Source organism: Sporothrix brasiliensis, assembly GCF_000820605.1.
Source record: "Sporothrix brasiliensis 5110 chromosome Unknown Cont19, whole genome shotgun sequence".
NCBI lineage: Eukaryota > Fungi > Ascomycota > Sordariomycetes > Ophiostomatales > Ophiostomataceae > Sporothrix > Sporothrix brasiliensis.
The window spans coordinates 2,796,727-2,811,786 of NW_024467138.1; the positions used below are offsets into that span (position 1 = coordinate 2,796,727).

General features: G+C 59.3%; 5 protein-coding genes across 5 annotated transcripts; all 5 read left to right on the top strand.

Annotated features, from left to right (window-relative positions):
• Positions 1-1,177: 1,177 nt before the first annotated feature.
• SPBR_01100 (uncharacterized protein) lies at positions 1,178-1,633 on the top strand (the record flags this gene model as incomplete). Its single annotated transcript, XM_040759418.1, has 2 exons — positions 1,178-1,252; positions 1,316-1,633. The coding sequence occupies 2 exons, from the start codon at positions 1,178-1,180 to the stop codon at positions 1,631-1,633; spliced, it is 393 nt and encodes a 130-aa protein (XP_040618586.1).
• Positions 1,634-2,229: 596 nt separating this feature from the next.
• SPBR_00903 (S-formylglutathione hydrolase) lies at positions 2,230-3,147 on the top strand (the record flags this gene model as incomplete). The annotated part of the gene is made up of 1 exon (XM_040759222.1): positions 2,230-3,147. One exon carries the CDS (start codon positions 2,230-2,232, stop codon positions 3,145-3,147), a length of 918 nt encoding a protein of 305 aa, XP_040618587.1.
• A 550-nt stretch (positions 3,148-3,697) lies between these two features.
• SPBR_00150 (uncharacterized protein) lies at positions 3,698-6,673 on the top strand (the record flags this gene model as incomplete). The annotated part of the gene is made up of 3 exons (XM_040758470.1): positions 3,698-3,799; positions 3,847-6,001; positions 6,165-6,673. 3 exons carry the CDS (start codon positions 3,698-3,700, stop codon positions 6,671-6,673), a joined length of 2,766 nt encoding a protein of 921 aa, XP_040618588.1.
• Positions 6,674-8,154: 1,481 nt separating this feature from the next.
• On the top strand, positions 8,155-9,051 carry SPBR_00911 (calmodulin; the record flags this gene model as incomplete). The annotated part of the gene is made up of 1 exon (XM_040759230.1): positions 8,155-9,051. One exon carries the CDS (start codon positions 8,155-8,157, stop codon positions 9,049-9,051), a length of 897 nt encoding a protein of 298 aa, XP_040618589.1.
• A 3,070-nt stretch (positions 9,052-12,121) lies between these two features.
• Positions 12,122-14,886, top strand: SPBR_00180 (uncharacterized protein; the record flags this gene model as incomplete). Its single annotated transcript, XM_040758500.1, has 3 exons — positions 12,122-13,058; positions 13,139-14,539; positions 14,588-14,886. The coding sequence occupies 3 exons, from the start codon at positions 12,122-12,124 to the stop codon at positions 14,884-14,886; spliced, it is 2,637 nt and encodes an 878-aa protein (XP_040618590.1).
• Positions 14,887-15,060: the final 174 nt, after the last annotated feature.

Below are 15,060 nucleotides of genomic sequence, written 5' to 3' on the forward strand. Positions count from 1 at the left end.
ACGCTGACACCGTATGACGTCGGCAGGTCGTTTTGCGTGTCCAAGCCAGCCCGATCGCTCTCTTGGCACTAACCGAGTTGCAATGGAAATTTCCTCTTTGGGGCCATTAGCTCATGTATGTGTCTCTGCTTTGCCTTGGTCGCAGGGCCATTGCCGCCCTTTTCACATCTTATTTCAACTCCTCAGTTGTCAGAACTGCCTCTTCTTTTTATCTGCCCTCCTGCCCTGGGACACTAGACACGATCTGCTCTTTGGTCCTTGTCTCTTTTTGTTATGGGGGAGCTTGTGTGCCTTTCATTGTAACATTACACCCGACCCAGTGGAAGGATATGCGTGGCAGTGCAGTCTTTCTCAACGGCCGATATGCCTCGTAGGCCCACCAATCCCACCAGGTGATGCGATGGCTGCTTTATCGACTCGTACGTGGCTCGTATCCCCGAGTCATATGCTCCCGTGTGCCTCTCTTTCCGTGCCTGCACCGTGCCACGACGTTGCTCTCATACGCACGACGATGCATTGTGGCACAGAGTATGGCCTCCACAAGTTTTCTCGTATGCCGTATGCAGCATCGCGCAGGATCCGGATTTTGAGAGGTTCTGCGTCTTGCCATTCGCCAGGAACCGCACGGTCCTGTCACTGGCCACTCGCCCTTGCGGCCCCCGGTTCGTTGTTCCCTGCCGTGCTCACTCCCTCCTGGCGATCGGCACTCTGTGGTTTAGAGACAAAAAAAGAACGGAGGGAAAACATGACTGCAGCGACAGGTAGCAAACAATGACGAGCCCTGCGTCTTGGCGGCCCGCCTTGGTCGAGGAGAGACAACGCCAAACGCCCACGAAGTGCCGGTGAGTGAGTACTAGTCATCCCTCCGTCAAGATACAAGAGGACGGCGTACAATGGCTCGCACGAGGGAGCACGACGTGCATATATATTCGAGGCACGCCACATTATTCTTTGATGTTTCTGTTTCTCATCTACAGTCCATTCATTGCCTTGTTTCTAACGCTAGAGCTTCAATCCAGCCTCCACCTTTCTACATCATTTTTACACTTGAATCAATATATCTCCAAACCGTGAACCCGGGGAAGACGATCCCACTCAATCCACAATCTACGGCACACATACTGTCGCCACCACGCATACCGACATCGTCATCTCCAGCCGCACGTATATCGCCATCATGAAGTCGTTTGCCGTCCTCGCTGCTGCCACCCTGGCTGCCGCCTCGCCTATTGCCAAGCGGGAAGCTGGAGGAGTACGCCCCCTTCTCCACGGAAGAACGTTGGATGAAACTGGACACACCTAACAATGTCTGTAGATCCTGCTCTGCACGGGCGCCAATGCCACCGGCACCTGCAACCACAGCGTCTATCCCCTCGACACCTGCGTCAACATCACGACGCCCTTCTTGGGCAACACCAACACGTTCGCGCCCGACGGCGAGGCCTTTGCCTGCTACCCCTACGGCATGCCCTGCGGCGGCATCTGCACCTCGCCCGAGGGCTGCACGCTGGGCGCCATCGACTTTGACTACGAGCACAAGTACAACCTGAGCGCCGTGAGCTGGGCCGGCGTCGCGTCGTTCCGCTGCTTTACCAAGACGACAACCACGACCGTCGAGACAGAAGAGCAGTGAAGCAAAGCAGGATGCGAATGGGGACAAGGTGGAAGGGGAGGGATGGCATTTGTAAATACCACTGTATATTATCCGTTTATTTCGTAGGACATATTTGTTTAGCATGTACGGCGTCCTAGCCTCCTCCAATGCATTGAGTATCATCAAACTGTACGGCGCACTTATTCACAATCATGATCAGTTGTGATGTTAACCAATCGGCAGTGTTGATTTCGAGCTTCAAGTGCCTGACATCATGCTTGGCTCTACATTGTGCACATTATTTATCCTGCACTGCAGAGTGCTAATCGTACAGCGCCTTGCAGGCCTGCCAGGGCGGGGTTGCGGCTGCCGCCCGTTTCTCGGGGTTGTATCGGCAAGTTGGAGCACAGCAGCGCCAAAAGAGGGCCCAAAACGGCACCTAAGCCCTGGACCAGCTATCAGTGACCGCACCTGGCCAGCGGGCGCTTTCTCCGCGCCGGGCGAATAAAGCCGGTCGTCCACCTCCTTCAAAACGGGACGCTGCCTTCTCCTCGACTGTTCATTGCTTCTCGATCCTATCCGTCTCAATTGACGTCACAACCTGAAGCTCCATCCATCACACCAAACCAATCACCATGGCATTCACCACCAAGGCCACGATCGCCACCTTTGGCGGCAAGCTGCTCAAGCTGTCCCACGCCTCCAAGACGACCGGCACCGACATGAACGTCAATGTCTTCCTCCCTGGCCCGGTCGCCGACGCTGCTGCTGCCACGACAAAGGCGCCCGTCCTCTACTATCTGGCGGGCCTCACCTGCAGCCCCGAGAACGGCTCCGAAAAGGGCTTCCTGCACGCAGCCGCCGCGCGCCACGGCATCGCCATTGTCTATCCGGACACGTCTCCGCGCGGCCTGGACTTGCCCCAGGAGCATGACAGCTGGGACTTTGGCGAGGCCGCCTCCTTTTACCTCGACGCCGACGCGAGCTCGCCGTACAGCGCCCACTACCGCATGGAGAGGTACCTGACGCAGGAGCTGCCCGCTCTCTTGGCGGACGCCTTCCCGACGCAGCTCGACGGCGACCGCCAGTCCATCACGGGCCACTCCATGGGCGGGCACGGCGCCCTGACGCTGTACCTGCGCCACCCGGGCCGCTACCGGTCGGTCTCGGCGTTTGCGCCCATCGCCAATCCCACGCGCTGCCCCTGGGGCCAGAAGGCGTTCAAGGGCTACCTGGGCCCGGCGGATCTTGCGATTACGCCCGAGTCGGCGTCCGACAGCACGATCCCGGCGGCCTGGAAGGAGCACGACGCGACCGAGCTGGTGGGCACGTGGACCCACGGCGACCTCAAGATGCTGGTGGACGTGGGCACGGGCGACAAGTTTTACGCCGACAAGCAGCTGCTGCCGGAGAACCTGGAGGCCGCGGTCAACAAGGCCGGCCTGACGGGCCTGACGCTGCGGTACCAAAAGGACTACGACCACTCGTACTACTTTATCTCGACGTTTGGCCAGGACCACGTCGACCACGCGGCCAAGTACCTGCTGGCGTAAGGGAGGCGAGGAAAGGCTCGTCTGATTGTGGCCAGCTCGCCTTGTTGTGAACGGTGGAAATGCCAACTATCGACACCAAACGGTACTGAATGAATAGGATATCCGCTGGTGTAATACAGCCCCGTAAAAATTCGATACTATCAAATGAATGTGAAAATACGTACAGAACATATGTCAGACATCAGACATCAAAACGTAGGTGCCAAAGAAAAAGAACGGCAACACAATAGAAACAAAAAGACTCGCAAGCGCCAGCAATCACGAAGACGAACGCCACCCACGGACAACAGACGAGGCGGACGAGCGGGTCGAAGAAACGGATCGCAGCGACGTGAACGAAGACAGCGACACAGACTGGGAGAGCTGAGAGAGGTAGGTTGTAGAAAAGGGCCTGCTGGACAGACGATGGCCGACCTCGTTTTATGTCCAGGCCTGTGTGCATGTAGAGCCGTCCGCCTCTGCGGGCTTCGAAACAAGACGTGACCGCACCTAGCTGGCCCGCTTCTCGCCGACGACGACGCCCGGTGGCAGGTTGCCCGTAATGGGTGTAATGGCCCGGTCGCGACCGCCACCACCACCACCACCACCACCACCACCACCACCCCCACCACCTCCTCCTCCGCCAGGACCGCCTGCATTGTTGTCCAGCTTGGTGCGCGCCTCCGCCTCGGCCTCGCGCCGGATGCGCGCAAACGCCAGCATCTCGAAGCGGCTGAGACCCCGCCACCAGTGCTGCCCGGCCTCGTGCTCGGCCACGCGCTCGAGCAGCTCCGTCGTCTTGGTGCGCACGTCGCGGTCCTTGTGGAAGAGGCCGAGGGCGACGTAAAAGAGGCCGCCGTGCGCCTCGGGCGCCACCGACAGCAGCAGGCAGATCTCGTCGTACGAGTGCACGGTGCGCGCAAACGTCAAGAAGATGTCGCGGCTCAGCGTCGGCGTCAGGCGCTGCGTGCGCAGGCGGTCGTGCATGTGGTGCAGGTCGTAGCCCTTGAGCGGCCGCACCGTGTAGAGCTGCGCGACGTCCTTGATAAACGACAGGTAGCTGCGCGAGACGCGCCAGCCCTCGACGCGCGACGCGTTGCCGGCCAGCTCGCGCTGCTTGGCGTTCTCGTCGGCCCAGACGTAGCCGTGGCCGTTGGCGGCCGAGAGGGCCGTGGGCGGCGACGTGGCCGTCGGGGTGCCGGTCGTGGTCGTGGAGGGCGAGAGGGCGAGCGTCTCAAAGTCGTGGAGGTTGCTGTTGCTGTCGTTGGGGTCGTGGCCGTTGTTGTGGCCGTTGTTGTGGCCGTTGTTGTGGCCGCCGTTGCTGCTGCTGCTGCCGCCCCCGCCACCCATGTGCAGCACGCTCGCGCCGTAGACGCTCTCTTCAAAGGCCGCGGCGATGCGCGTAAACTTGACGACCCAGTCACGCCACTTGGCGCGGATGACGCGCTCGCCCAGCCGCGCGGCCACGCTCTTGAGAATGTCGGCCATGAAGGCGTTGTCGCCGGTCAGGTCGCTGTTGGCCGAGCTGACGTTGGCCGTGGTGGCCGTGTCCACGAGATTGGCGCACGACGGGTGCTGCTGCTTGAAAAACACCAGGCCCTCGGTGACGGGCGCCTCCTCAATGCGGCTGCTAATCTTGATGCGGCCCGACGGCAGGTCGCACAGCAGATCCCACCATTCGGGGTGCAGCTCAAAGGTCGGGTTGGTGACGCCCGCAATGAAGCCCGGCACGAGCAGCAAGTCGTCGATCTTGGTCAGGTCCGTGTAGGGGAAGGCGTGCCGCGTAAAGCCGCGCAGCACACCGCCCGATGCCAGCGCGCACGCCGCCAGCACCGCCTCCGCCACGTCGCCCGAGGGCATGTTGTGGCCCAAGAAGATGATGCGCTTCTGCGTCAGCAGCGCATTGACCAGCACAATGATGGGGTGCGTGTGCGGGCCGTTGGTCGTCAGGTGCGCGTGCAGGGGAAAGGCCTGTGGTGCCTTGGCGTGGGTCTCGGAGAAGTTCTGGATCAGCTTGATGAGCGAGAAGTCGCCGACGGTCTCCGGCATGACGGCCACGGGCACTTTGATGGGAATGGGGATGCCCTTGTAAAACACCTTGCTCTCAAACTCGTGGGTGTCGCGCGGCACCGAGTACGCGGCGGCCTGGCCCTCAAAGTGCGCCTTGGTGCCGGCGCGCAGGATGCCAGCCGGTTTGGGCGGACTGCGGCTGGCGTCAAAGGGCTGGTCGCTGACGCCGTCGCCGTTCTCCTCGGCGATGCGCATCTGAATCATCTTTTCAAACTTTTCGACAAACAGGTCCTTGTTGTCGCTCGCCTGCAGGAGGTGGCGCTCCAGCAGGCTCAGGCGGGGCATCAGCGACAAGTCCATGGCATTGACCGCGTCGTACAGCATGGACAGCGTCTCGACGACGGGCGACTTGAAGTACTCTTCGAGCGCCAGCAGAAGCAGCGGCTTGTATATGTGCAGGAAGGGGTGCCGCGTGCAGATGGCCATGGATTTGACGACAGCGCCGCGTCGCTGTGTCTTGTCTTGCTTGGTGTTGACCAGGTTGAGCACGTAGATCAGCGGCGCGCCCTCGCCGCCTTCGGGCTCACTGTCCGTCGACATGTCGTCGTCCCAGTCCTCGTCGTCTTCGTCGTCCGAATCGTCCTCGACGTGGCCGCCAGTCTCCTTGTCTTCGTCTCCGACCGGGATCCCCGCCCTGCGTGCACGCCGTCGCTGCCGCCGCTTCCGGCGCTCCTCCTTGGCGAGCTGTTCTTGTTCCTCCTCTTCCTGGGTAATGTCCTTGTGCAGGAAGAACATGGTCCAGTCCTGGTTGCGCAGATGCGTCTGGTCGGGCAGCATCAGCTCGGCCAGCATGTGCTCGTCGCCCGTAATGGCGACGGGGTATTGGTGCTCCATGATGGGACCTTTGTCGACGTCAAAGGACGCCACCAGAATATACTCGACATGGTTCTGGGCCGACGCGCCGCGCGGATACTGTGATCGCAGCTGTCGGCGTTGTTGTCCGCTTCGGTTCTGCTGTTGTTGTCCAGCGCCGGCGCCGGCGCCAGCGCCCGTGGGACCGGAGAGGGAGGAGTGTTGCGAGGAGGAAACACCGGTGCCGGACGAGGGCGCCTTGGTGGACTTGTTGCTCTGGTTGGATGTGCGGTCGGTGGAAGCCATGGCAGCAAACTGGGCGCTGCCAGGCGGCAGCGCTGGCGAAGGCGGCAATGCTGGTGAATGTGACAGGAGGGGAGGTTGTGGAGACAACGACGGACGTCGGCCGGCGCCGGCGAGCAATGGCGAGGCGTCGGCTCGCGTGGGGACAGAAGCGAGCGAGGTGCGGCGTGGGATTTTGGTTTGGGCGACAGGACTGCCGCTGGCGGTGGAGATGGAGCTCGTGCTGCCCCCGACGCTGTCGTTGGTGCCGCGTCGTTTCGAGGCGGACGAAGAGTACGGTGCGGTGGTCTGGGCCGTCGCCATGACTGTTGAGTCGCCTACAGGCCTATTTCACAGACGCCCAGGGCAGTCACACAGGGCGGATAAGATCGTAGTAGAGTAGGGTCGTGCTCCCGCCCAGGGCGGCTCGCAAAGAACCGGTACCACACGCGGGAAAAGGGGGGAGGGGTTTGGGGGCCGTAGCGCGCCACGCAGAGAACGTGAGATCGGGTCGCAGAGGGCAGGCGATCGCCAAGGAGCTTACACGCACTGAGGCGCCCTATTGAGCAGTATGTCTTAGATGTTCGGACGGTGTGGAAAGTCGTATGGCGAACCGAGGGCGTAAAAGTGGGCGTGGTTGCAGTTGCGTCCGTAACGACACGGTCGAGCCGCCGCAGTTCTGCAGTCTGGTGGGTTTTGCAAAGTCGTTCGGCCCGTGTTCGCGCGTCCTGGAATCAGAACAGGCTGACACCGTGAACAAAATGTGGTGATCAAAGGGCAAAGTTGTCTCCAGGCAAATCAGAGCAGAGAAGCTAGACAGTACAAAGGACTCGCAACACGGGACGAGACACGCTCCAGTGGAAGACCGGCAAGTACTTGCGACAATTGGCCCGTATATGCCGTTCGAGCTTGGGCAGGACGGCGCCGTGACTGTCGTCGTCTCTTGTCTTGTCGTTCCCTTACGTAGCGACGCCTGGGTGAAGCCGTTCACTCTCCACTGTACCTGGATGCATCCGAAACAGCCCGGCCACTCGTCTGGCTTTCGATGGCCGCCACTGGTTCATATGTTCGCTTTGACTGTCGTCTGTGGACGTTCCTGATGTCGAGCTGGCGTCAACTCGCGATGTTCTATACACAAACGCAGACTTTCCCCTCTTGAAGTCTTCTTGCTCGCTTTCGTCTCTTATGCATCCCTCCCCTGAGCCAGTCCCTCCTAGCTCGAATAACGACGTGGTCGGGGCCAGTAACAATATGTCGTAGCGCCCTGCTGTGGAGAGGGGTTGAAAGTGGGCTTGGCGAATCCGAAACCAGGCCTTGGCCTGTCCCTTCGTTGGCAAACGCAAAAGGAGGCCCTGCGAAAAGGGCGAAAAGTGGCCCGCACAAATGCAAAGTCGCCAAGGGCCAGGGGCAGGCACGCACGGGCCAGGTTCGTCTTAGCGCGATTGGCGGCAAGTCAGCCACACTGCGACGTACAGTGGCCGCCACAAACCCGCCACATCCTTATCTTATCGGTACTGGCTTTGGTGACAAGCCGTTGCTGGGTTGTTTGTTTACATTCGAGCCCCTGTGCATCGTTTGTCACCAATGACGCTTTGTCAGTCAACGATCACCACAAACTGCAACGACAACTGTACGACATTACGGAAATCTGACATCGATAACTGCGACGAAAATCAAGAGTCAGTACAATTACATTTCCTTCAATCACAATACCGCCGTCTCCGGTCACATCTCGAACTTTTTGAGGACAACAATATTCATTCTTTTTCGCAAACTACTTATCGCCATCATGGTACGATCGAACTACACCTGGAAGGACCGCGACGAGAACAGATGTCCGTTGGCTGCGTCTCTTTCAATTGCCATATACTAACAAAACAGGCCATGCCCGCCGGCTACAAGCCCTCGCCACTCGGCTACGGCTCACCGCGCAGCTCGCCCTTCCGGCGCCCCGAATCGCCCGTATCTCCATCGCCGTTGCGGCACACGACCCCGACTACGTCGCCCGTCAAGGGCCCAAACACACCCGGCAACGATGGGCTCAAAAGTGGCCTGGAAACAACACCCACACACTCTTCGCGCTATGACGGGCGCACCAACTCAACACCCGTGCCGACCAACGGCAGCTGGACACCCAGAAACCAACAGAACCCTTCCTCGCAGCTTCAGCCCGCTGCTGAGATTAGTGGACACAGAATAGGCGGCGCGGCGTCGTCGTCATTAGCGGCAGGCAACGGCTCCGCGCTCGCGCAGCTGCAGCCGGCCCAGGTCCGCACGCTGCGCGAGGGCTTTCAGATCCTGGACCGCGACAGCGACGGCTCGGTGGGTAGAGACGACGTGGCCGACATGCTGAACCAGCTGGGCCTGCCGTCGACGCCGTCCGATGTGTCGCAGTTCTTCCCGGCCGGTGCTCCGCAGACCATGACCATGGGCACGTTTCTGAACGCGCTGGCCTCGGCCCTTGCCGCCCTGTCACCGAGTGCCGAGCTGCTGTCTGCGCTGTCGGCCTTTGACGAAGACGACAGCGGCGAGATTGACGCGGCCGAGCTGCGCGACGCGCTGCTGCACACGGCGCCCGAGCCTGGCGAGCCCGCACTGACGGAATCGGAGATCAACCGGGTGATGCAGGGATTCATGGGCCGGCGGGCGTTTACAAACAAGAGCAAGCCAGGCCCCGGCTTCGGCAAGCGCGGCGATGTGTTCAAGTACCAGGACCTTGTGCACTCCATCGCGGGCAGCGGCCAGGGCAGCCAAGGCGAGGCCGGCGAGGCGGCCGAGTGACCAAAACTCGAGTGAATGGGCCAAGTTGCATTTGCAGTGTGCCAACTGCTGTCTGCTATTTTTATTCATGGTTATGTGTTGGGCTTATTGGGTATTCTGGGTTTGTTTTATGGGCTCGGGAAAGGCACACGGCAACATTGATAGCACGCTATGTATTGTTTGCTCCCCTTCTCCCCCTGTCGAGTGATATTGTGTGCTCTTGTGGAATGATCGCTCTCAGCGCCGTGGGAACTGTTGTGGTACGCCAGAGAAAGAATATTAATTGTAAGATGATTTGTCTGGAGTTCGGAATATAGAAACGTCTTTGTTCTCCCCATGATTTTTGTCTTGCGTCATTAACAGAAAATGCCTTCGGGAGGTCCGTGTCAAAAAACAAACGACATGTCATACTGTTCGTGGCCTTGACTTATTTGTTGTTGACAGGCTCATGAACTTGATGCCAAATAGACAAGGCCGCTAGAGACGCATCGTAGTTCATTAATACAGGGTGACGTTAAAGGGTCCATGTTCCTCTTGGAAGCGCTAAACGTTACGTTAGGGGTGAATTTCTGCCTGATACCGGTCTTACAGCGGGGTCCACATTAAACTTTTACTTTGTTGCCCGCCATTTGCGACAGCCCCACCGAAGCTTCGAGAATCATATTTTGGTGCACTGGCGAATCCCGGGACAAACTCGCATATAGCGATAATGGGACGCCCGCTGCAACCACTACAACCACCACAACGACCCTGACAGGGCACCCGAGCCGCTGTCGGCACCTAGTTGAAGGGTGGGCAGGTAAGTTCCCGCGCAACGCGCAACCGCAACGGCACTAACAGGAATATGGGTCCCAAACTTGGGCAGAGAAGGCAGTTTGTTTTGGGTTTAGGAGACTCTTGCAATTGAGACACACGACGTGCTTGTAGAACTTGAGCGTAAGTTCACATACGGCATTGCTGCCGGTTTAACACTGCAGGTAATACGTGGCTTACTTGAGGGCACTGAGACCTGTTGAAGGCTGCCAAGATAATAGTAGAACAGATGACCGCGTGGGAGACGTTGCTTGACGTCCGTGTGGTAGAAGACTCAACGCCGGTAAATCTGCCGGCCGCCAAGGCCAAAGAACAGACGCAGTATGTTTTGGAGAAGTGGTTGTGTACGGAGTATCGACGGTAGGTATAATAACAGGGGAGGCTATATTCAGGGTCTTGTGGCCCCGAGCCACAAGAGCTTGATAGTAACGACGCGCAAGAGCAATGGCAATATTGAATTGACACGTCCATCGTATACAACGAGCAGACGGGTTTGTCCATCGACTTGCAATTGATCTCAGTGGCTGTTGCCACGCCGCGTTCCCCGCAATACGTTGACTTGGTGACGCGTTTGAGAGGAGCCTCTGCATCCTGACTCGTGGATCCTCAGACGGCGCTTTTCGACGCTCCTCGAATGTCCAGTCTATATCGTACGTCGTAAACAAGACATGCTTTCCCGGCAGGCCCATTGGCCTCAGACTGCCTTCGCTCTAGAGAAACTGGGAACTATCATCGTCCATAAGTTGTGCTCGCACTGGTCATCTGAATGAGGGGACGAGTGTTGTCCCTGTCAACGGTCCCGAACGGCCCAATAGTTCCATCCCGTTCTGTTCGTGGTGGGATTGCTTGCAACCCTGGGAGTGAATTCTGGCTTTTATTCGGTTCCAGCTTGTTGCTTTCTTATTGTCAAGTGGAGATGGAGCATTGTTTTCTTTCGGCTCATCCCTCTTTCACTCCGTTGCCCCCTGCTCTGGTCGTTTTCCACCTACCGTACTGGTGACCTGCACAACCTGGCAGACGGCAGGCCCCCACAAGTACCAGTGACGGGATTGCTTGCTTGGTATGATCCCAGTCAGAAAAGAGTGTTCTGGCAAACGTAAGATTTTCCACAGCTGGAGCGACTTGTTTGGCGGCATAGCTGTGGCCTGTGAGCCTGTTTTGGCTCCTTTTGTTTTCATTCGAACTCGGGCCAGCAAAGGAAAGAGCAGGCAAACGGAAAAAAGGAAAGAACGGCCTGGACACACACTCAACGGGCTGTCAAAATCACCGAACGACACAAAAAGCCCTTCACAACCAAGACAACACCAGGCGAAACGACGGAAAACAAAACAAAACCAAAAAAGACAGCCTAGGGCCGCCTGCCAGCGAGGCTGCGCCATGCAATTTGGCCTGATCAGCCCAGCTTGCCCCATCCCTCCTCCTCCACCACCGTTTCCCCAAGGCACCTTGACAACCGTGTCTCGTCCCAACGACTCTCCCTCCTTTTTCTTCAAGCTGCCAGTTCCAACGGCGAAGCTCTCCGACCGCCAGCTATCTGCCAGCTATCCTGCTCCCGACGCCGCCTCTCGAGCCGACACTACTCGAATCCCATTCTACTGCCCCGTTCGACAAGACTGTTGTTGTTGAAACGCAACCAGCAGAAAGTAAACATACCCACTGCCAACACCGAAAACACGAGAAAAAGCGCCGCAGAGAGAAAAAGACACGTCGGAAACAAGGCACGGCCACAGCATTGACCAGGAGAACCGTCTTCACAAACGGTTCTACGGCCCAATCTGTAAAAGGCTGCCGGACATCCAAAGGTGCTCCGAGCTGCGGATAGCTGCCGAAGTCGAAATTCGCCAACGGCTGTCAAAAAGTCGGGATTCACAAGCTCCCGTTTTCAAGTGGCACTACTGACAGCCCGTCGACGGATAGCCACAGCGACTACAGACACAAGGGCGTGCAACCGGCCCAAAGGGCACCAAACCACCAGTTGTGGACAAACCCGGTTTACTGCATTTTTACCGTTGCGCGATCTTTCCGCCAATTTTTTCGCTACCAGAACAGCCCGCGGTAGGTGCGACGCAACGCAAAATTTAGCGCACTCTGATTATTCATAACACCGAAGAAAAATAGTCGCGGACACAGCGAAGAGGCTGCTGGAGAGATTGCTCGTCCGCTATCTCTTGCTTCTGAGAGAGTACTCTCACAGCTGGCGTGACACTAAGAACCAGGCTCGGCAGGGACTAAGGGAAAACCAGGCAAAAAAGCCCCCCAAAAATTGACAACCGCCTCAATGAAGTTTTTCAACAAAAAAACTTCCCGAAAGCCCACAGCCAACGCTTCTGCTGGCGCACCACCATACGACGACGACGACGACGACTACTTACCGTCGCCGGTACGGTCAGAACCAGCCTCCCCCGCGAGTCGCTCTCCCACCAAACAAGTTGCGTCCGCAGCGTCGCCCACCAAAGCATCGCCAGCCAAGACATCCGCCGCATCGGCCTCTCCCTTGCTCTTTTCGCCTTCCTCAACCGCCGCAGCCGGCTCCGGCTCTGCACGGCCCTCCCGCACCAAGCACCGGTCCTCCTCCCCGTCCGCGCAGCAGCCGTACGCGGGCTCGTCTGCCGCCTCGCCTCGGCCAAAGAAGTCGTCTTCGTCGTCTTCGTCGCGGCATCACACCTCGTCTGCCTCCTCTGCAACACGGCACTACGACCGAGACCGAGCGGCTGAGCCAGGCTCGACGTTGACCTCGTCCTCGTCAGCCAACAACGTTGCGTCCTCGTCTTCTTCGTCGTCTCGCCGGCGGAAGATCGACCCCAACACCCACCCACTTAACCTTCCGCCCGAGGAGCGCAAGCGCCTCTCTCTACTCTCCGCCATGTCAAACCGCACCTCCATGGACACCGACCGTGAAACGCCTGGCGTCACGTCCGGTGCCGCCAGCCCGTCCTCTCCTAAGCCCCCACAGAACTCACAGTCACCTCAGAAGCGCTCCCAGTCACCACCGCTGTCGAACGGCCGGCCTTCCGCCTCGTCGCCGCCACCCGCAGCAGCAACCAATGGTACCGTGCCCGTGAACGGCAACAGCAGCAACGGTGATGTGCCCGTGCCGCCACCGCACACGACGCCCGCTCCGACGCCTGAAGAGGAGGCGGAGACGTTCAAGAACCTTGGTAACAAGTACTTCAAGGACAAGAGCTACATGGCGGCCATTGGCGAATACACAAAGGGTGTGTAGTATTGATCTCTTTTGCTTTTTTCTTCCATTTGCGTCTTGTTTTGGATCTCAATCCCTTGCTCACATATTCAGCCGTCAACTTGGTACCACAGTCTGCCACCTACCTGAGCAATCGTGCGGCGGCATACATGTCTGCAGGCAACTACTCATCCGCCCTGGAGGACTGCCTGCGCGCCGCCGACCTTGATCCCCAGAACCCCAAGATCTTGCTCCGCTTGGCCCGCATCTACACCAGCCTCGGCCAACCCGAGGACGCCATCTTGACCTTTGGCCGCATCCAGCCGCCACCGTCGGCCAAGGACATGGCCTCCGCCAAGGAGATGCTGCAGCATGTCAATGCGGCACGTGACGCCCTCGACCATGGCACCACGGGGTCCATGGTGCTGCACGCCCTTGATATGGCGAGCCGTCTGCTGGGCCCGAGCGCCGTGCAGCCCCGCAAGTGGCAGCTGATGCGTGGTGACGCCTATCTCAAGATGGGCGGCGAGAACAACATCGGCGAGGCCGCTAACACCGCCATTTCGCTGCTGCGCTACAACGACAAGGACCCGGAGGCTATTATCCTGCGTGGTCGCGCTCTCTACTCGCAGGGCGACAACGCCCAGGCTGAGCGCCACTTCCGCCGCGCCATTGACCTGGACCCGGACATGAAGGATGCCATCAAGTGGCTGCGCATCGTCCAGAAGCTAGACCGCATGAAGGAAGAGGGCAACAAAGAGTACAAGGCAGGCCGCTGGCAGGCGGCCATTGACAAGTACACGGACGCGCTGAGCATCGACCCGGCCAACCGCGGCATCAACTCCAAGCTGCTGCAGAACCGTGCGCTGTGCCGCCTCAAGCTCAAGGAGTACGACGAGGCCATTACCGACTGTGATGCGGCCATCGCCCTTGACCCCTCCTACACCAAGGCGCGCCGCACCAAGGCCAACGCGTACGGTCTGGCCGAGCGCTGGGAGGATGCCGTGCGCGAGTGGAAGGCGCTGGCCGAGCGCGAACCCGAGGACCGCTCCGTCCTCAAGGAAGTCAAGCGCGCCGAGCTCGAGCTCAAGAAGAGCCAGCGCAAGGACTACTACAAGATCCTTGGTGTGGCCAAGGACGCCGACGACAAGGAGATCAAGAAGGCCTACCGGAAGCTCGCCGTCGTCCACCACCCGGACAAGAACCCCGGCGACGAAGCCGCCGAGGCCCGCTTCAAGGACATTGGCGAGGCGTACGAGACCCTGAGCGACCCACAGAAGCGCGCGCGCTACGACAGCGGCGACGACCTGGTCGATCCCTCGGACATGTTTGGCGGCGGCGGCGGCATGCACGGCGGCATTGATCCCGAGATCCTGTTCAGCATGATGGGTGGCCAGGGCGGCGGCGGCGGTTTTGGCGGCGGCGGCTTCGGCGGCGGCTTCCCCGGCGGCGCCGGTGGCTTCCCTGGTGGTGGCGCCGGTGGCTTCCACTTTAACCAATCCGGCGGACGCCAGCGTGGCTTCCCCGGCGGCTTCCAGTTCCAGTGACAACACGCACGGGAAGGAGAGGTCGAGGATGACGAGAGCGACTCTGGCGACGAGGACGAAGGGGAGTACGGAAAAGAAGAGTACGCCAAGGACCACGGAAAAGACTTTGCATGGAGTGCCGCTTCGGCCGCGTCGCGGACGACGGCTCGCCACGAACGGCTGCTCGCCGCAGTGCAGCGCATCGGCATCTTCGTGGTGGCTGCCCTGGTCCTCCTGCCGCCGGTCCTGGCTGTCCTCCTCATTGTCCTAGCGGGCCTGGCCTACCTCATTACGCAGCGTGTCCGTCCCCAGCTACTGTCACGCATAGGAGGGTGAGGCACGGCAAGTAAATATCTCCACGTTTTGGCTCTATCTCATCTCTTTTTTGGTTCCTCGCCTTGGCCTCTGGGTGTCGGTTGTTGACCGTTTGTTATGTTGTTGAGAGGCGATCCTCTCCTTCCCTGCCGGAAGGTTTACGCTCTTTGCTTCCGTTCAAGGTAAAGAGCTCTT